At 45.2% G+C, this 16,538-nt stretch overlaps 1 protein-coding gene across 3 annotated transcripts in view; it reads left to right on the top strand.

The window, feature by feature from the left end:
- The window catches only part of KPNA6 (karyopherin subunit alpha 6), a 28,533-nt gene extending 14,162 nt beyond the window's left edge, over positions 1 to 14,371 (top strand). For all 3 annotated transcript variants that reach the window (XM_032227435.1, XM_032227437.1, XM_032227436.1), the window contains exons 3-14: positions 1,169 to 1,264; positions 1,710 to 1,809; positions 2,335 to 2,429; positions 3,247 to 3,378; positions 4,418 to 4,506; positions 4,735 to 4,834; positions 6,314 to 6,477; positions 7,831 to 7,909; positions 9,152 to 9,277; positions 10,235 to 10,362; positions 11,876 to 12,054; positions 12,555 to 14,371. In XM_032227435.1, coding sequence (XP_032083326.1) covers positions 1,169 to 1,264; positions 1,710 to 1,809; positions 2,335 to 2,429; positions 3,247 to 3,378; positions 4,418 to 4,506; positions 4,735 to 4,834; positions 6,314 to 6,477; positions 7,831 to 7,909; positions 9,152 to 9,277; positions 10,235 to 10,362; positions 11,876 to 12,054; positions 12,555 to 12,742 — 1,476 coding nt within the window. In that variant the 3' untranslated portion in view covers positions 12,743 to 14,371. The remainder of the gene's footprint in view (positions 1 to 1,168; positions 1,265 to 1,709; positions 1,810 to 2,334; positions 2,430 to 3,246; positions 3,379 to 4,417; positions 4,507 to 4,734; positions 4,835 to 6,313; positions 6,478 to 7,830; positions 7,910 to 9,151; positions 9,278 to 10,234; positions 10,363 to 11,875; positions 12,055 to 12,554) is intronic.
- Positions 14,372 to 16,538: the final 2,167 nt, after the last annotated feature.

Raw genomic sequence — 16,538 nt, 5'->3', positions numbered from 1 at the left:
AGATAGTTCTTGACTTATGACAATAATGAAACCTGCCCATTGCGATCATAAATTGTGATGGCCATAAGATGGGACATTGTGTGACCAGATTTAATTTTACAACCTTTTTTTGCATCAGTTGGTAGATAAATGTTGTGGTTATTAAGTGAAACCCATTGTTCTCTATGGGGCACTTTTGCAAAAGCACAAATCACAAGTCACATAAATGTCAGATGCTTCAAATGGCCATCAATCAGGCTGGTTGCTGAGCAACCAAATGTGTTCCTGTGACAACTGGGGATGCAGCTGTCGGAACTGGGCTATACAGTCAGTACCTTTTGGATGTCCATAGTATCTTCAAATGATCATTAAGCACCCAGCCAGTCATAAGTCAAGAACTACTTGTATTGTAGGGTGGGTTGAAGGATCTGCCAGTAAATTGCTATCTCAGAATATAAACCAGGGTCAGTTTCTAATTCCCGGCACTGGAATTCCTGTCATCCCACTTGCTCAGGTAGTGAGAAAAATATGTGTCTGCTTGGTAACGAAACTGAAAGATTGCATTGTGGATGACAAAAAGATTAATGGGAGCAGTTCTGGGCTGAGCAGCTGTTCAGAGGAACCTCATGACTTAACTCTAAAGTGCAAGCTTTATCTTATGTCACATTCTGGTTGATCTTTAGAAAAGGAAGAAAGGTCTGCTGACACTTGGTGCAAGACAGTAGTATTTCCTGTTAGGCTCTTTGCTCTTAAAACACACACACTCTGTGTATGAATTTAACATAAATTTTATGTCACTTACATGCAGCTGGCAGTTGAAGGGGTAAGAACTATTTAGAGTAATGAAGCCATGAGAAGGGTTTGGAGTGATTGGTAATAGGGTGATAGGGATCTACATTTGTAGATTGTGAGTGCCAGGTCAGACTAAGTTTTGCCCTTGTGCGACCTTGCAATAGTACTAAAGAATAAGAATAATCACATCAAACTACTTTTCAGTTAAGCCACCTATAGAAGCCCTTACTTGCAGAACGGCAATTAGGAGCTGCTTGATGAAACATCAAAAGGCAGGATGGTTACCAATGTTGGGTTACAACACTGAAGTGCAGAGGAGCCGTTCAGCAATCTGCGGGTGACCACTCGGAATCAGGGTTTGGTTTGTTCCCCTATGACCACTCATTTTCCATTGCAGCTCTTTAAAAGGAGAAATGTGGAGCTAATTAATGAAGATGCTGCTATGTTTGACAGTCCCCTGGTAGATTCCTTGGTCAGCTCTACAATTGGTAGTGTAAGTAGATATATATCATGTTTCCTTCTTACTTCTCTCTCTCGTTCAATATCCGTAAGACATCTATATAATACTAAAAATCGTCCATTCACTTTGTAAATGTTTTCTGCCCCAGAAGATAAGGAAATCAACCTGCCAATTTCATTTTGAGTATTGGCAATCAGCTTCGAGCTAGAAAAGGGGATTTATCAGCTACCCCTGCAGGACCTCAGGTTCTCCATCCCTGGGCTAGGTTACCCATTTTATCTGCTTTGGTACAATACACCTTATTCTATCTCTGAGAAGGTTTGTAAAAGAATTTCCTGGGATTTAAATGTCTTTCCTCTTAACTCTAGCCTGGAATCTTCTTGAAAATTGAAATAGTCCTGAATTAAATCTAAAGTTTGAGAATTGTTATGAAAGGTGGGCATTAATTTTGGTGATGGATTAACTCTGCTCTTTTCAGGAGGGGGTGATCACAATGGAGATGGTGAAAATGTTGTTCTCTGAAGATCCTGATCTTCAGTTACTAACTACCCAGCGATTCAGGAAGCTACTTTCAAAAGGTACATTCAATTGTAACTCTTTTTAAGAAGAGTTGGTGAGATTAACTTAGTGTTTCTGTTAGGCCCTCAAGATATATTTGTTGTTCAAATACTTTGCCAAAAATATCTGAAAATTTTCTTTAGGTGAGTAGACTGAACACATGAAATCTAACAGCAGGAGCCGACTATCTGAGCTGCTCATTTTTAATTGTACTGAATTACAAATCAATTTTTAAATGCCTTAAATTTCAGCAGTTAAGTTTTGACGTGCCCAGTAGTGTGTAAGGAACATACCTAGCTAAACACAGATAAAATGCAAGCATACATTGTGTTATACAGAATCACAGCCTCAACTGGGCAAACAGTTAGATGGAGAGATCATCACCGCCATGCTGGCGATGGCATGTCTGCAAAGGGTTATGTGCAAGCTGGGATTGTGATATTCATCCCCTCACTCCCAAACGATAGGCAAGCCTTACCCAATGCTTTTTGATATCTATTTAATTTTGTTCCCATCCTTCAGTTTCTTTTTAAATTTCATTTTAGAGCCCAATCCTCCAATCGATGAGGTGATAAGTACTCAGGGAGTTGTGGACAGGTTTGTTGAGTTCCTCAAGAGAAGTGAAAACAGCACACTACAGGTAAGAGGAGGGCCAGCTGTTTCTTGGAGATCTTAATCAACTTTACAGCTTGCACTGTCTTTGTCCTGCTTATGTCGGTGGTCGTGATTCAATTGACCAAAGACATCTCACTATAAAACAATACCAAAAATAGAGACGTACGGCTATAATGTTTAATAAAATTACTATTAAAAATTTTAAACCATTGTTGTATGGCTATTTCAAAGTCTGCAAGTTTGACTTTGAAGCCATAATCCACTGTTGCTTTAAGCATAGGAATATTTCGTTATTAGTTCTTTATCCCTGAATAACTATAGGCTATCAGCCCTTCAAAGACATGTACATTATTAATCATGCTTTAATATGACGATGCATAAAGACCCTTCCTGAGGGGCAGTTTATAGTTGAAAACCGGACACCAGTTATTCCACCGACTCTGGAGTGTCTTTCTCTTGCCTTCATGGTCTTTTTGGCCTCCTTCCAGCTTTTCTCCTTGGATTTGGTCTTGTGAGTGGTGGCAAACAGGCAGCCGCTCCTCAGTTGTGCCTCTGCCTTTGATTTCCATGCTCGGGTGGGGGAAGTTCATTGTGAGCAGCATCGCTGAAGAAAGAACTGCCACTCAAAGAGACTGTTGCCATCCTTCCACAGGTGCAGTGTCAGTGAAATAGTGAAGTGGTCTGAATTATTTTGCCTTGCGGAAGGCTCACCCCCCCCACCCACCCCCCCACAAATGGGAACTCCGGTTTAATCTGTTGAGGTTCAATCCCCAAACAACTTTTTTCTCATTGATTGTGGGTCTCCACTGGAGTTAGTCATTCACTGGCTGCTTTTCTTCCAGTTTGAAGCTGCGTGGGCATTGACCAACATCGCCTCAGGTAATTCACTACAAACTAAGATAGTGATTGAGGCCGGGGCAGTCCCGATCTTCATCGAATTGCTGAGTGCTGATTTTGAAGATGTCCAAGAGCAGGTGAGACTCAGGCCTGGGCTACCGATTTCATGGCAGCTCTTGAGCTCTTGTTCATTCTCTCTCAACCATTTCTGCAGCAGAATAGCCAGCTCCAGTTGTGAACAAAACATGATCAATGGTGTCCTATAAAGGGCAGCAGCTTCCCAGTTTAAAAATTATTGAAATGGCTGATTCTCACAAGATTTTTTAAAATTTGTTTGTTTTGAGTAGGGAGGTGACGGGAGCTTGGAAATGTTTTTAACTGATCTTTGCATTGCTTGTCTATGCCTTCAACTATCCCACCACATTGTAGGTTTACAGTTGTATTGAAGTTGTTAGTGCTCCATCACTGGAGACTCTTAAGAAGAGACTGGACAGCCATTTGTGTCTGAAATGGTGCAGGAACTTCTGCTTGAGCAGGGGGTTGGACTAGAAGACCTCCAAGGTCCCTTCCAGCTCTGTTATTCTATGTTCCATGGTCTAATTATGATGTAATTACATCACACTGATTACTTGCCTTTCCCCTGGAAGGCAGCATACATTGGGGTAGGGGTCCTTCACTCAGTTTATTCTCAGAACAATCCTATGAGGTAGGATGGCCCAACTGGCTCTCTTATCCCCCTGGATCTCAGTGTCTAACCTTCAGGCTCTACTGCTGTTGTGATGTCACAGATGTGTCATACTGCCTAGGGTAAGGCAAGCTGCTTTGTATGGCATGAGAGCTGGGCCATGTGGCAAGAAAGAAACACAGACCCCTAATAGCTATTGGAAGGCTTGGGTTAGAGAATGGGATGAAATAGTCAGATACGGGGTAGTAGCTGTCTAAAGGAGGGACACCTCCGAGGTGATGCATTGTCCAGGCTCCCTCCATGTACCGGGGCTGCTAGGTTGGGAAGGTTGCCTAGACTATCTTGCACTGCATTCACCAGAATAATAACAAACAGCATAGAAGTGGCCGAGGTCAACGATTCATTTGCAAGAACCCAACTGACTGCTTCGCTGTTGCTGTTAACGTATCCCCTTCAAGGACTGAGTCCTGAAGCCCCTGCTCTTCTTCCAGGCTGTCTGGGCACTGGGGAACATCGCTGGAGACAGCTCTGCCTGCCGTGATTATGTCCTAAATTGTGGCATCCTTCCTCCTTTGTTGTTGTGAGTAGCCACTGGGAGAAATTCCACCACTTTGTGGCTCCTTCATTTCCTTAGGCTGCAAGTGCTGAGTGGGGCAAACTTGTCCTAGAACCACAACTGATTTTCTTATTTTCCCTGAACCATCTAGCTGCTAGGACTGTTTATAGGATACATTTGCCAAGCCCTTAAATAGCTTGGTTTAAGCCCAAAGGCCGTAATGTGGACAAGCATCATTTGATTATATTTCAGGCTCCTCACAAAATCTACTAGGTTGACAATGACACGAAATGCGGTCTGGGCTTTGTCAAATCTCTGCAGAGGGAAGAACCCACCCCCAGAGTTTGAGAAGGTAAGAGCCAAAGGTCTATTACTTTATTTTCCCAGCCACAGACACTTCTTGTGTTCCACAGACTTTCTCAACCATGGCAGCTGGAAGGTGTGTGGTTTTCAACTCCTAGAATTCCCCAGCCAGCACAATTGAGAAACACTGCTTTATCTAGGCTCAGGACTAAAACTCACATCCTGCTCCTATCACTTAACTCTCCTCCTTGCGTTTAAAAGCACCCGAAGTATAGTACCTGTGAAAATAGTAAAAGGTCATTGAGTTCATTGTAACTCAAGTCCTGATAGTGCTGATTGCAGGCCGAGCATCTTACAAAGTTTAGTGTTTTAGACAAGGCAATTGGTGTGGGTAATAACTCTAAGCCAGAGTTACTGCTGTATCTAGAATATGAAACCCTCAAGGTCTACTTAGCAACCTACTCCCCTGTAATCTCCATCTAAACTGCTTTGGGGTAAAATTGGATCGGGGTCTCTTCTACAAGATACCCTTAGAGAATACGATGGCAAAAATAAATGCTAGAAACAATATGCCCCAGAAACTATGTGGAACTAAGCTTCCACCCTCGGATCATCAGCACTAGGGTGGGTCTACTCCGCAGCAGAATCTGTGCCCTTGTAGGGTTTAGCAGCTGCCATCCTAGTAAGTGAGACGCCAGACTCAACGACATCATGAGGGTTATAAGCGGATGTATTAAAACCACTCCAACTTGGTTTCCTGTTCTGAGTCACATGGCAGCGCCAGCTTTACAGAGGCCTCAATGCACAACCGAGAGAATACAGAAAAACTATGAACAAATCACTTCTACCGCTGCATTCCACCCTTCCTCATTTATCAGCAGAAGACTCAAATCCAGGAAGGCCCCACTGGCCCTTGCACAACATCTGCCCAACAACTTTAGTATTGATTCCCGATGGAAAGCCAAATGGGCCTCTGAATGCCCAGGCAGAGGAAGACATATCACTGACCCCACAAAAAAGGTGCCAGGCTTTGAACTACCATGTCAACAATGGACAATCCTGAATGGGATTTGCACCTCGCACAGTGTCTGTTGGGACATTATCAACGGGGCCTGGGTTTTCTATGTCAAACTGGTCCAGTAGCTGATTTTTTCAAGATAAACGATGCTGTGCTTCAATGGTTAAATTGCCTGGACATCAGCATTTGAACATAGATCTTTTTAACATTTTTATTTTATTGTGTTTTATTAATCTAGGGGAAACGTTAGTATATAATGCTAGTCCATTTATGATATGCCATATACTAAATAAAATAAAATAAAATAAATAAGCTGCTGCATCTATGGATAGAGGACTGATTTACCAGCTCTAAAATAAGCATTCAGTGTGATGATAGCATGAGTATTTCTGAATTGAGCATGAAATGAGAGATTTGATCTTACACACCTAAAACTCTGTGGGGAACTGCTGCAATGCCTGTAATGGGGCCGCTGTTCTCAGGGTCTCTTGCAATTGTGTTTTTGGGCAGGTGTCGTCCTGTTTGCCGGTCTTGTCTCGCTTGCTTTTCAGCAGTGACTCAGACTTGCTGGCAGATGCCTGCTGGGCACTTTCCTATCTGTCGGATGGACCCAATGAGAAAATCCAGGCGGTCATAGATTCAGGAGTGTGCCGGCGACTGGTAGAATTGCTAATGTAAGTGTAAAAGTGCTACATTATCACTTATTGAGTAATTTATTAAATTCACATATGCCACAAATAATGGTTTGCAAACTACTCTGGCTGTGTTCATTTTGTGAAGTCAGACATGAAGAGGACAAATGCTAATCTGTGCCGAGGCAGTTTCCTTTCTTTTAAACTGGGGGATTTAAAAACGGGGTTCAGCCAGTTCATAAGTGGGGAGGGGATGGTGAGAACGCACATCACGCGCAAAGGATTGCTGCAATCTGCCATTGCGATAGAACAGCGCGGGTGTCCCTACTGTCTTCCTGCACTCCCATCTCCAGTGGAATAAGTAGGGGCTGAGTGAACTGAGGTGCATTTGGGAGAGCTTGAGGGAAGATGTGAGCTGGAGGGGGTGCACTTAAAGTCCCAGCTTAACCCATCCTGAATCTAGTGTGTTCCAAGTAGGTGGGATTGTATAAATCCCAGCACATCGAAACAGCAGCTTGAATCCACCCAAAGAACCAGGATGGGGAAGCTGCTTTAAGGTAGTAAAGATCTGGTGTGTGCTGGTCCAGCTTTCTGTAAGTTGACTTTGACTGGTTGCTTTGCGACCATTCAAGTTACAATTGACCCCCAAAAGGAGGCTTACAACCTGGATTCAAAGTGTTCCATTTTTGAAGGTTTTCAAGAGAAGCTTGGACAGCCATTTGTCCAGGATAGTATAAAGTCTCCTACCTTGGGCAGAGGCTTGGACTAGAAAACCCTCAAGGTGCCCTCCAGTCCTGTGAGTCGATTCTGACAGACAGAGCCCTGGCCCTGGTTATGTCCAGACTCTGGGCATTCGGCAACATAGCTGCATATATGGCATTTGCATGTCCCATGGTCACATGACCGCATTTTATGATGGTTTTGCTGAAAACCTTTTGGCAAAACATATCCATAGTGAACCATCGGTTGTAATGGCAATCTCCATTATGATGTTCTGTCAAGGACTCCCTGAATTCCAGAGAATCTGGAGCTTACAGCTATTATTTGACATGGGAACCTTGACTGTGGTGCTCCAGACCTTGGCCTGGCCTGAACATTTTAATGAAAGCAGGGACTGTGTAATGTGCCCTGGTCATATAAGGCAGGTGCATGGCCCATGACCTTCCAGATGCTGTTGAGCCACCTAAGCCAGCAGCCCGGATGAGCATGTGGTGGATTGCAGCTGAATAATATTTAGGGTCTTCCTTGATTCTCCCACTGGCCTCTATGGGGTTTCCTGGATTGCATCCTGGTTTTGTTCAAATAGACTTTGCTGGGATGTCTTTGATTCTTGATGAATAAGAGAGACTAAACTTAAGGAACGTTGAGTGTGTTGTTGTCTTCTTCTGCACACAGGCACAGCGATTACAAGGTGGCTTCCCCAGCTTTGAGAGCAGTTGGCAACATTGTGACGGGGGATGATATCCAAACCCAGGTGATGGGAGGGAGGCTTGTGTAGCCCACTGCAGGCTCCCCCCCCCCACCAGTAGGCCCCTGAGCCTGTTTCCTAAATCTTCCGTTGAAATATCTACCACCAATCTGGGGAAATCAAGCTCCAGGACTTTTGATTCCAGTCAATAATCAGAGAGGTTGTGGAATCTGGCTGATACTGGCAGTTGGTACTCAAACTATGATTTAAAGCAGAGACTGGCTTAATGTCAGGGGCAGTAATTACTCATTGATGTGTGGGGAACACTAAATTTGTTTTTGTTGATGCAATTCACTGAAGGCTAGGAATTACTTTCTTTTCTGCTATCTTTTTATTTGGGTATTTCTATTTTTGCATCTTCTTGTTCTACTTATAATGCTAACAGCAAGGGCTTAGGAGAATAAGTGGATCTTTGGGTCTGTCATGAAAATTACCACACATACACAGTTATCTTGACACTCCTCAGATGTTAGTCTTATTTGGTCTCATAATCAAGGGACCATGACTGATGGGAACATGTTAAGCAGCTTCATACGTGTCCTTCAGATGGCACCTCATGAGCAAGCCCTGGTCTGATTTGGGAAGGTAGTTTTCCAAATTTTCTCCTGATTAAACTCTCCCTGCTGCTTTCTTTAGAGTAATGAAAAATCTCTTGAGACCGGCTGACCTTTAGCTTAGGTTTGCTCTAGTTCAGCATTCCTGTATCTGTAGCCAAATTATGATCCTCTCTGCTATTGTATTGTAATAGTTTAATAGGGCTGTTTCCTATGAGATGGGTGTAATTAATCAATCAATGGGTGGAGGAGGAGGGGAAATGGTGCCTAGAAGATGAGAGCAGGGGCAGGCCCCAGGGGCTTAACGGTCAAAGGAAAAAATGCAGGAAGGGCCCACCCTGATGCATTAGGTGGTTAAAAGTGGCTCTGGGAAATTTTTATCTTCAGACTTGCAAGATTCTGCTAATGTAGCCTTACAGCAAAGTAGAATGAGCTCATGCTTCCTGTCTGGTTTATCCAACAGGAGGGCTGACGTCAGTCTTGCTTCCCTCACCCCTGCTTGATCCTTTAGGGTGGATACATCCTAAATTTCTTCCTCTGGCTATTAATCCATTGGGGGGGGGTGCCCTCTCTTGTCTAATTGTCTCTTAGGGAGCATTTCTTCCCCTCTTTCCCCCAGATCACCCACCTATTTTGTTACATGGAGGTAGGCAGAAGTTTTGAAACAGAGTGCTTATTTGCTTTTCCTTTCTAGGTGATCCTAAATTGTTCAGCTTTGCCTTGTCTCCTTCATCTGCTTAGCAGCCCCAAAGAGTCCATCCGGAAAGAAGCTTGTTGGACCATCTCCAATGTGACAGCAGGGAACAGAGCTCAGATACAGGTAATAAGCCAACGGAAGTAACACTCTTAAGGCATAAATGACTGTGGACTTATTGGACTCACTTCCCCCCCCCCCCCCGCCCCCCTCCCAAAGGTGTGATCTTACATATGGGAAACATTGAGCTGGAGTTTCTACATTTCTGACTAATTTTCCAGCCGGGCCAAATCATTTTCCTTGTTACAAATCCCTCCAGGAACATCAACTCTCTTACGTGGCTTTTTGTCACTTGCAAAAAGACAAACCTTATCTAGCAATCTTTCAGTTAATTGGGTGATTTGTATTTCAGCCTTCACCAATTTGGTAGCCTTCCCAATAGTTAGGTTGAACCTCAGAATTCTCAGCAATGCTAGACTTGTTGGAGAATTCTGGGGATTGAGGACCACACCTCTGAAAGTCTTATCTAGCTCAGGAAAATCTTCTTTAATGCTGCCCAACCTTGCTTATATTCCTCCAAGGGGATAGAAAAAGATTATGCAGTAAGCTATTTAATTGTATTGAGCAATCTCTACTGCAAGAAACCTACTGCTTTTAACCTCCGATCCAGCCACCAATATACTGGTATAGTCCTTTTTCAGCCTTCTTGAAACCATATTAAGCAGACCCCCACAGTCATTAAGCAAACCTGTTCATCTGAACGGGCAAGGTTTTTTTTGCTGAAACCAGCAAAAAACATAGTGAATCACAGTCATGTGACTGTGGAATGCCATAACTGGTCGTGAAGCTGACTTGGCTGACATGCAGTCATGTGACTGCAGGGGTGGTCGTGCAGCCAAGACCACTTTATGGGCCATAAAGCATCTGTGCGGTGGTTATCATAACTTCCAGTGGTCATAAAACAACTCATCATTAAGTGAGGACTATCTGTACTGCTGCTCTGTCCTCACCTGCTCCAAGTGATTGGGGGTTGGGCCCAATGCTCAGCCTCTAGCTAACCCTGTCCTGCCTCTGGCCCTGCAGGCAGTCATAGACGCAAACATCTTCCCAGTGTTAATTGAGATCCTGCAGAAGGCAGAATTCCGCACCAGGAAAGAAGCGGCCTGGGCCATCACAAACGCCACCTCAGGAGGAACACCAGAGCAGATTAAGTAAGGAGTAACTTTAACTTTAGAGTTTGGGCGGGAGGCATTGTTTGTAATTGTGCTTCTCTCTTATTAACAGGTCTGTGAGACCAAATTTTTTTAAAGAACCTGTGGTGTTCATGGGGGTAACCCTTGCCAACGTAATGTTCTTGGCACAAACAAGTTTTACTCTGTTTCCCATTTTTAAATTTATTTATTTTTTTTAATAAAAAATCAAGAACTGGATACCTGGATAAAATGAGATAACCCAACATTAGTTGTTCATCTAAGAAGCTTCCATTCATTAATTTTTTATTTTTTTATTAAATTTATTTGCTCCCCATCTTGTGACAAGGCGACTCTGGGCAAGTGACAGTATTAAAATTGTGAATAAGGAATGAGAGACGTTAAAGGTAAGGCATTCTTCCTCACTATCTTGTCAGCTGAGAAGAAAACTAACCAAAGGTAGAATAAAAGCCTGGCAAGAAAGTTGTGTTCTTGAGGTATGCGGCTATATAAACCAAGAAGAAAGGAAGGAAGAAGGAAGATTTCCTCCCCCATATCATTTCCCCTTTATAACTAATGGAGGATTTGGTTTTGATGATGAGGCAAAAGCTGGGTATCCTAGTGGGCCACCACTTTAGTACTGCAACTGCCAGAAAGGCCAACTGAAAGCATCAAGAGCCTGAGAATAGTGATAGTACCACTTTATATTGCACTATTGAGGCCACGCTTGGAATGCTGCATCCAGTTCTGCTCACCAAGATACAAAATAAGGTGTTGAGACCATAGAAAGAGTGCAGAGAAGAGCCACAAAGTTGATAAGGGGTCTGGAGGCTGAACTGTAGAATGAACGGTTAAGAGAATTAGGTACGTCTAGTCTAACAAAGGAAAGAATCAAGGGTGATCCGATAGCTTCTTCCGGGACTTGAGGGGCTATCACAGAGAAGAGGGGGTTGGCTTACAGTATTCTCCAAAGCACCAGAGGACAGGACAAGAAGCAATGGGCGCATGCTTGTTAAAGAGAGATCCAATCTAGAACCAAAAAGAAATTTCCTGACAGTAATAACAATTAATTAATGGAACTTGTGGGTGCTCCATTGCTGGAGATTTTCAAGAAAAAATTTGGACAACCATTTGTCTGGGGTAATTTAAGGTCTCCTGCCTTGGGTAGGGGGTTGGACTGGAAGACCTGCAAGGTCCCTTCCAGCCCTAGGATTCTATGTCATGCACTTCATAGCATGTGGATTTTATGGTTCTTACTATTTTAATAATGAGAGCTGATGATTTGTCCTTGTTTACAGGATTACACAGTTATTTGCTGCTCATAAACAACACCACACAAACAACAACAACGAATTATATGCATCCTAATACTTTATTTTCCTCTTACTTTTTGTTAACTTTAGGAGTCTGAGCTCGAATTTCAGAAGAGGAACTGGGGAAGAGGGCATGTCTTCCCAGCAAGTAAATTATTCTCCAAGAACGTTAAATTTTATCAGTAATTTTAGTCTTCTGGATTTTTTTGCTTTGTTTCCAGATACTTAGTAAACCTGGGCTGCATTAAACCCCTGTGCGATCTTTTGACCGTCATGGACGCTAAGATAGTTCAGGTGGCCCTGAATGGCCTGGAGAACATTTTGCGGCTGGGAGAGCAGGAGGCCAAGCAGAGTGGCACTGGCCTCAACCCCTACTGCAGCCTCATTGAGGAAGCTTACGGTGAGGGCTGAGTCTCGGACATGTGCTGTGGCTATTTGCAAACGAAGGCTCTCAGTTGAGGCTCCCCTTTGAGGAACTCCTTCCCATGGAGGGTGTCCCTAATGCCCTGAGGTTGCCTTTCCAGTGTCAAGTTAAATTTTAATTTTTCAAATTGATTAAAAAAAAAGCTTTGCAGTGTATTATTGGGTAGCACCTGACTTCACGTCTGTCTCCTCCCATGTTCCCAACCCTCAATGTTTAATAGAGATGATCCTCTACCCCTTAGGCCAGTAGTCCCCTACCTATCCGGCTTGGTGGACCGGCAGGGGCAGGGCAGAGATAGTTCAGTGTGAGTGGCAGATTCACCTGTGAACGCACACAACTCCATTTGCACCAATGGGTGTGCATGCCTGCCACTCATGCAAAAGCTTTCAAGGCTTGCCTGCACTTGATGGGTCAGTTGTGTAAGCCGCCTGAATTATGATGGGGGATTCCATGTAAATGATGTCTTTCTCCTTCAGGCCTGGATAAAATAGAGTTTCTCCAGAGCCACGAAAACCAAGAGATTTACCAGAAGGCCTTCGACCTGTACGAGCACTACTTTGGCATTGAGGACGATGACTCCACTCTGGCCCCCCAAGTGGATGAAGCTCAGCAGCAGTTCATTTTCCAGCAGCCCGAGGCCCCCATGGAAGGCTTCCAGCTATAACCAGTGTGCGGAGTCGAGGGGAAGAAGACCCTCCCTTTGATGGAAAGTCAACTGCCGAGAGCCTTCCCACCCCCAGCCTCATTTCCTTCTCTGTCACGCGGAAGAAAACCTTGCCTGCTCCACCCTCTGCCAAGCAGCTTTCTCCTTTGCGACACACAGCAGCATCAGTTGACTCTTTTCTGGAGAGGAGATACACTTACACACTATGTTTCTTCCCATCTTTTGTGCTGCACGAGTGTGTCAAAAAAGCAGGTGCTGAAGTGGATGGAGGAGGGAGGTGTAAATGTCTTTTAGTTTGTGGTTTTCCTCCAGGTTTCTTTTTCTTTTGTGGTGTAATATTTTTTTCTCCTCCGATGAGATGAGATTTTTCTCTTGGGTACTTGAGAGGTGCCTTTTCCCCTCACTGGGAGAAGGCAAGATAACCTGAATTGTAACCAAGGAATCTAATCTGGATGCTTGGATTCAACTATTTAAAACAATTTGCACATGTTAATTTTTATTAGAGACTTTTCTTAATTTGCCAAATACACCACTTTGGCCCATATGGGGTCTTTTTTGGGGGGAGGGGAATCCTCTTGCCAAACAGCACCTTTTGAGGGAATTGGGCCAAGTTGCTGCTGTTTTTGTCCCTCTCCTCTACTTACATAGATCTAAAAAAGAAAAGAAAGAAACTCTGCCCAGAGATGCAGGCTGAATATCAGGCTTTGGGAAGGCTTCCCCTGTCAGGTGGGGAGAGTAATTTAAAGATTCAAACGAGCAACAGCTCCTGAGGCTCCAGTCTTAAGGGGAAGGCACAGAAAAATAACTCAAAAGCACAGCTGCCTTTTTAGGTGGGCTTAACATTTGCTACTGACTGAAGTGAACTGGGAGAAGAAACCCCCTGTGCATCTTTACTTGAAGAAACAAAGTTGCAAAACTCATTGGAGCCTTTTGGTTTGTGCCATTTTTTTAAAATTTTCTTTCTCTTGGACCACTGGGGTGGGGGTGACTTGGGCATGGTGGAGCTGGGGGGTGTGTGTTATCATCTGCTCTCCATGCCACCCGTCCCATGGCCTGTGTCTCTTTCAGAATTACCTCCTGCTCACAACTGTATCGTCTACATTTACTTCAAAATGAAGAAGTCAAAGCTCTGTATTTTTTATATATTATATATACATGTAGACTTTGTCTCATTTGGTCTGGGGAGGCGGGGGCGGGGGGCTGATCCTCCGGAGTGCTGATAGAGAGGATGATGTTGTGGGGCAGGCCGGCCTAGAGAGTTGGCTATACAGAGGTCACCACAGCTACAATTCTCTCGGGTCCCCCTCTTTGCCTGTTGCACGAGCGACCCAATTCAGAGAATGGGCTTTCATTGGAGACCAATTGGGCCCTGGCTGATTCCTCCTTCCAGAGAGAAGCCCCTGGCTGAGAGGTTCCTTCGGGGGTCTTAAGGAAAGTTCAGAGGGTGGGCAGAGCTCCTTCCTTGCTCCCCCTCCTGGGAAGAAGGTTCTCAAAGCCTTCAAGAGCAGAGATTCAGGCAGGGGTGAAGTCAGATGTGAAACCCTTGGGCTGTATTTTGTAATAGAGGTTTGCTTTTCATTGTTTAAAAAAACGCCAAGGAAATTTAATAAACTTCATCTCTGCATTCAGTGAGTGCAATCCACACGTGTGTGGACTGGAGCATGTGTTTTTTTTCTTGCAGCCATGTCACAATTGCCATTCCTGGAATCAATTTTCAATTTGTCAATTTTAATAAATTTGTATGCCAACCAATCCCGGAGGACTCTGGGTGGCTTACATAAAAGACAGTTTAAAAAAGAAGATATTAAAAATTTAAAATATAAGACAGAACAAATTAAAACAGGACACAACATGCACTCGATCTTAGTGGGGCTGAAGGTCAATCAAGATCAGCAGCCCCAGGCCTGCTGGAACAGCCAGGTCTTAACAGACTTTCGGAAGGCCGAGAGAGTGGGGGGGGGGGTGTCTGGATTTCAGGGGGCAGTTCGTTCCAGAGGGCTGGGGCAGCTACAGAGAAGGCCCTCTTCCGAGGAGCCACCAGACGACATTGTGCAGACGATGGTACCCGGAGAAGGCCCACCCTGTGCGATCTTATTGGGCACTGGGAGGTATGTTGCAGGAGGAGGTCACGGAGATATCCAGGTCCTAGGCCATGTAGGGCTTTAAAGGTAATAACCAGCACCTTGAAGTGTGTTCGGAGACCAATAGGGAGCCAGTGCAGCTCACAGAGGATAGGTGTAACATGGGTGTATCTAGGTACACCCAGTATCGCTCGCGCGGCTGCATTCTGGACCAATTGTAGTCTCCGAACACTTTTCAAGGGCAGCCCCATGTAGAGCTCGTTACAGTAGTCGAGCCTTGAGGTGACAAGGGTGTGAGTGACCATTTGGAGTGCCTCCCGGTCCAGATAGGGCCGCAACTGGTGCACCAGGCGAACCTGGGCAAAAGCTCCCCTGGTCACAGCTGACAGATGGTGTTCTAGAGTCAGCTGCGGATCCAGGAGAACACCCAAGTTGCGAGCCCTCTCTGAGGGGTGTAAGATTTCACCCCCCAGATTTAAGGATGGAATATCTGGACTATCTTTGGGGGGCAACATCCAAAGCCACTCAGTCTTGTCAGGGTTGAGCGCAAGCTTGTTCATTCCCATCCAGACCCTGACAGCTTCCAGGCACTGGCACATTACTTCCACCGCTTCACTGAGTTGGTACGGGGCGGAAAAATACAACTGAGTATCGTCCGCATACTGGTGGTATTTAATCCCGTACCGATGAATGATCTCACCCAGCGGCTTCCTGTAGATGTTAAATAGGAGGGGGGACAGGACCGAGCCCTGCGGCACCCCGTATTTAAGGGGCCTAGGGGTCGACCTCTGTCCTCCGACCAACACCGACTGCGATCTGCCAGAGAGGTAAGAGGAGAACCACCGTAAAACAGTGCCTCCCACTCCCACCTCTCCTAGCTGTTGCAGAAGGATACCATGGTCGATGGTATCGAAGGCCGCTGAGAGGTCAAGAAGCACCAGTATAGAGGAATGACCTCTATCCCTGGCTCACCAGAGATCATCGGTCAGTGTGACCAAAGCGGTTTCGGTGCAGTAACCAGGCCTGAAACCAGACTGAAAGGGATCTAGATAATCCGTTCATCCAAGGTCCTCTGGAGTTGGGAGGCCACCACCATTGTGCGCCTGCGCTGGGAAGATGGCTGCCTGAGCTTTTCGCTCCGGCTGAGAAGAGCGTTCAACTGTCCTGAACTGAACCCTCCCCCGCTGTTTATCAGATCTAAGCAGTGGGGGATCTAAGAGAAGAGCTTGGGCTGAGCCTGGGAGTGGTGAGCGAATTTAAAAAAGTGAATTTAAAAAAGCATTACCCGGGGGCTTATCCAGAGGCTCTGAAACGGATTCCGGCGTTCCTCAGCATTCCTCAGCATTCTCGGCGTTTACGAACGGTGTTGCGAACGACCTTTGGCTTACTGGGCGTCTTTCTCCCCCCTCGCACGGACGGCTATTCCCAGCAGGAGTGGAGCCGAGCTGAGTTTGGGCTGTTTCCTGCCTTAGCGTGGAGAGTGCTCGAGGTGTTTGGGGCGGGTGTGAGGTGGCATTATTCTTTGAACTTTGCTTAAAGGTGCTAAAGACGCTAAAGACGCTGTAGCCGGCATTGTGAGAACTAATGTGGCTCAGCTGACTGGGAGACTTTGCCTGAGGTGTTATTTGTTCGCTGGGACTCTAGACCAGCTGGGAGCGTCGTGATTGCTGTGAGCGGCACCTGAAAGACCACTATAGCCCAGCTGCAGGAGGGGG

This window comes from Thamnophis elegans, chromosome 12 (genome assembly GCF_009769535.1).
Source record: "Thamnophis elegans isolate rThaEle1 chromosome 12, rThaEle1.pri, whole genome shotgun sequence".
In the NCBI taxonomy this organism is placed as follows: Eukaryota; Metazoa; Chordata; class Lepidosauria; order Squamata; family Colubridae; genus Thamnophis; species Thamnophis elegans.
The sequence above is the reverse complement of the archived record's forward strand: the minus strand, read 5'-3'. Positions and strand labels throughout refer to the sequence as shown.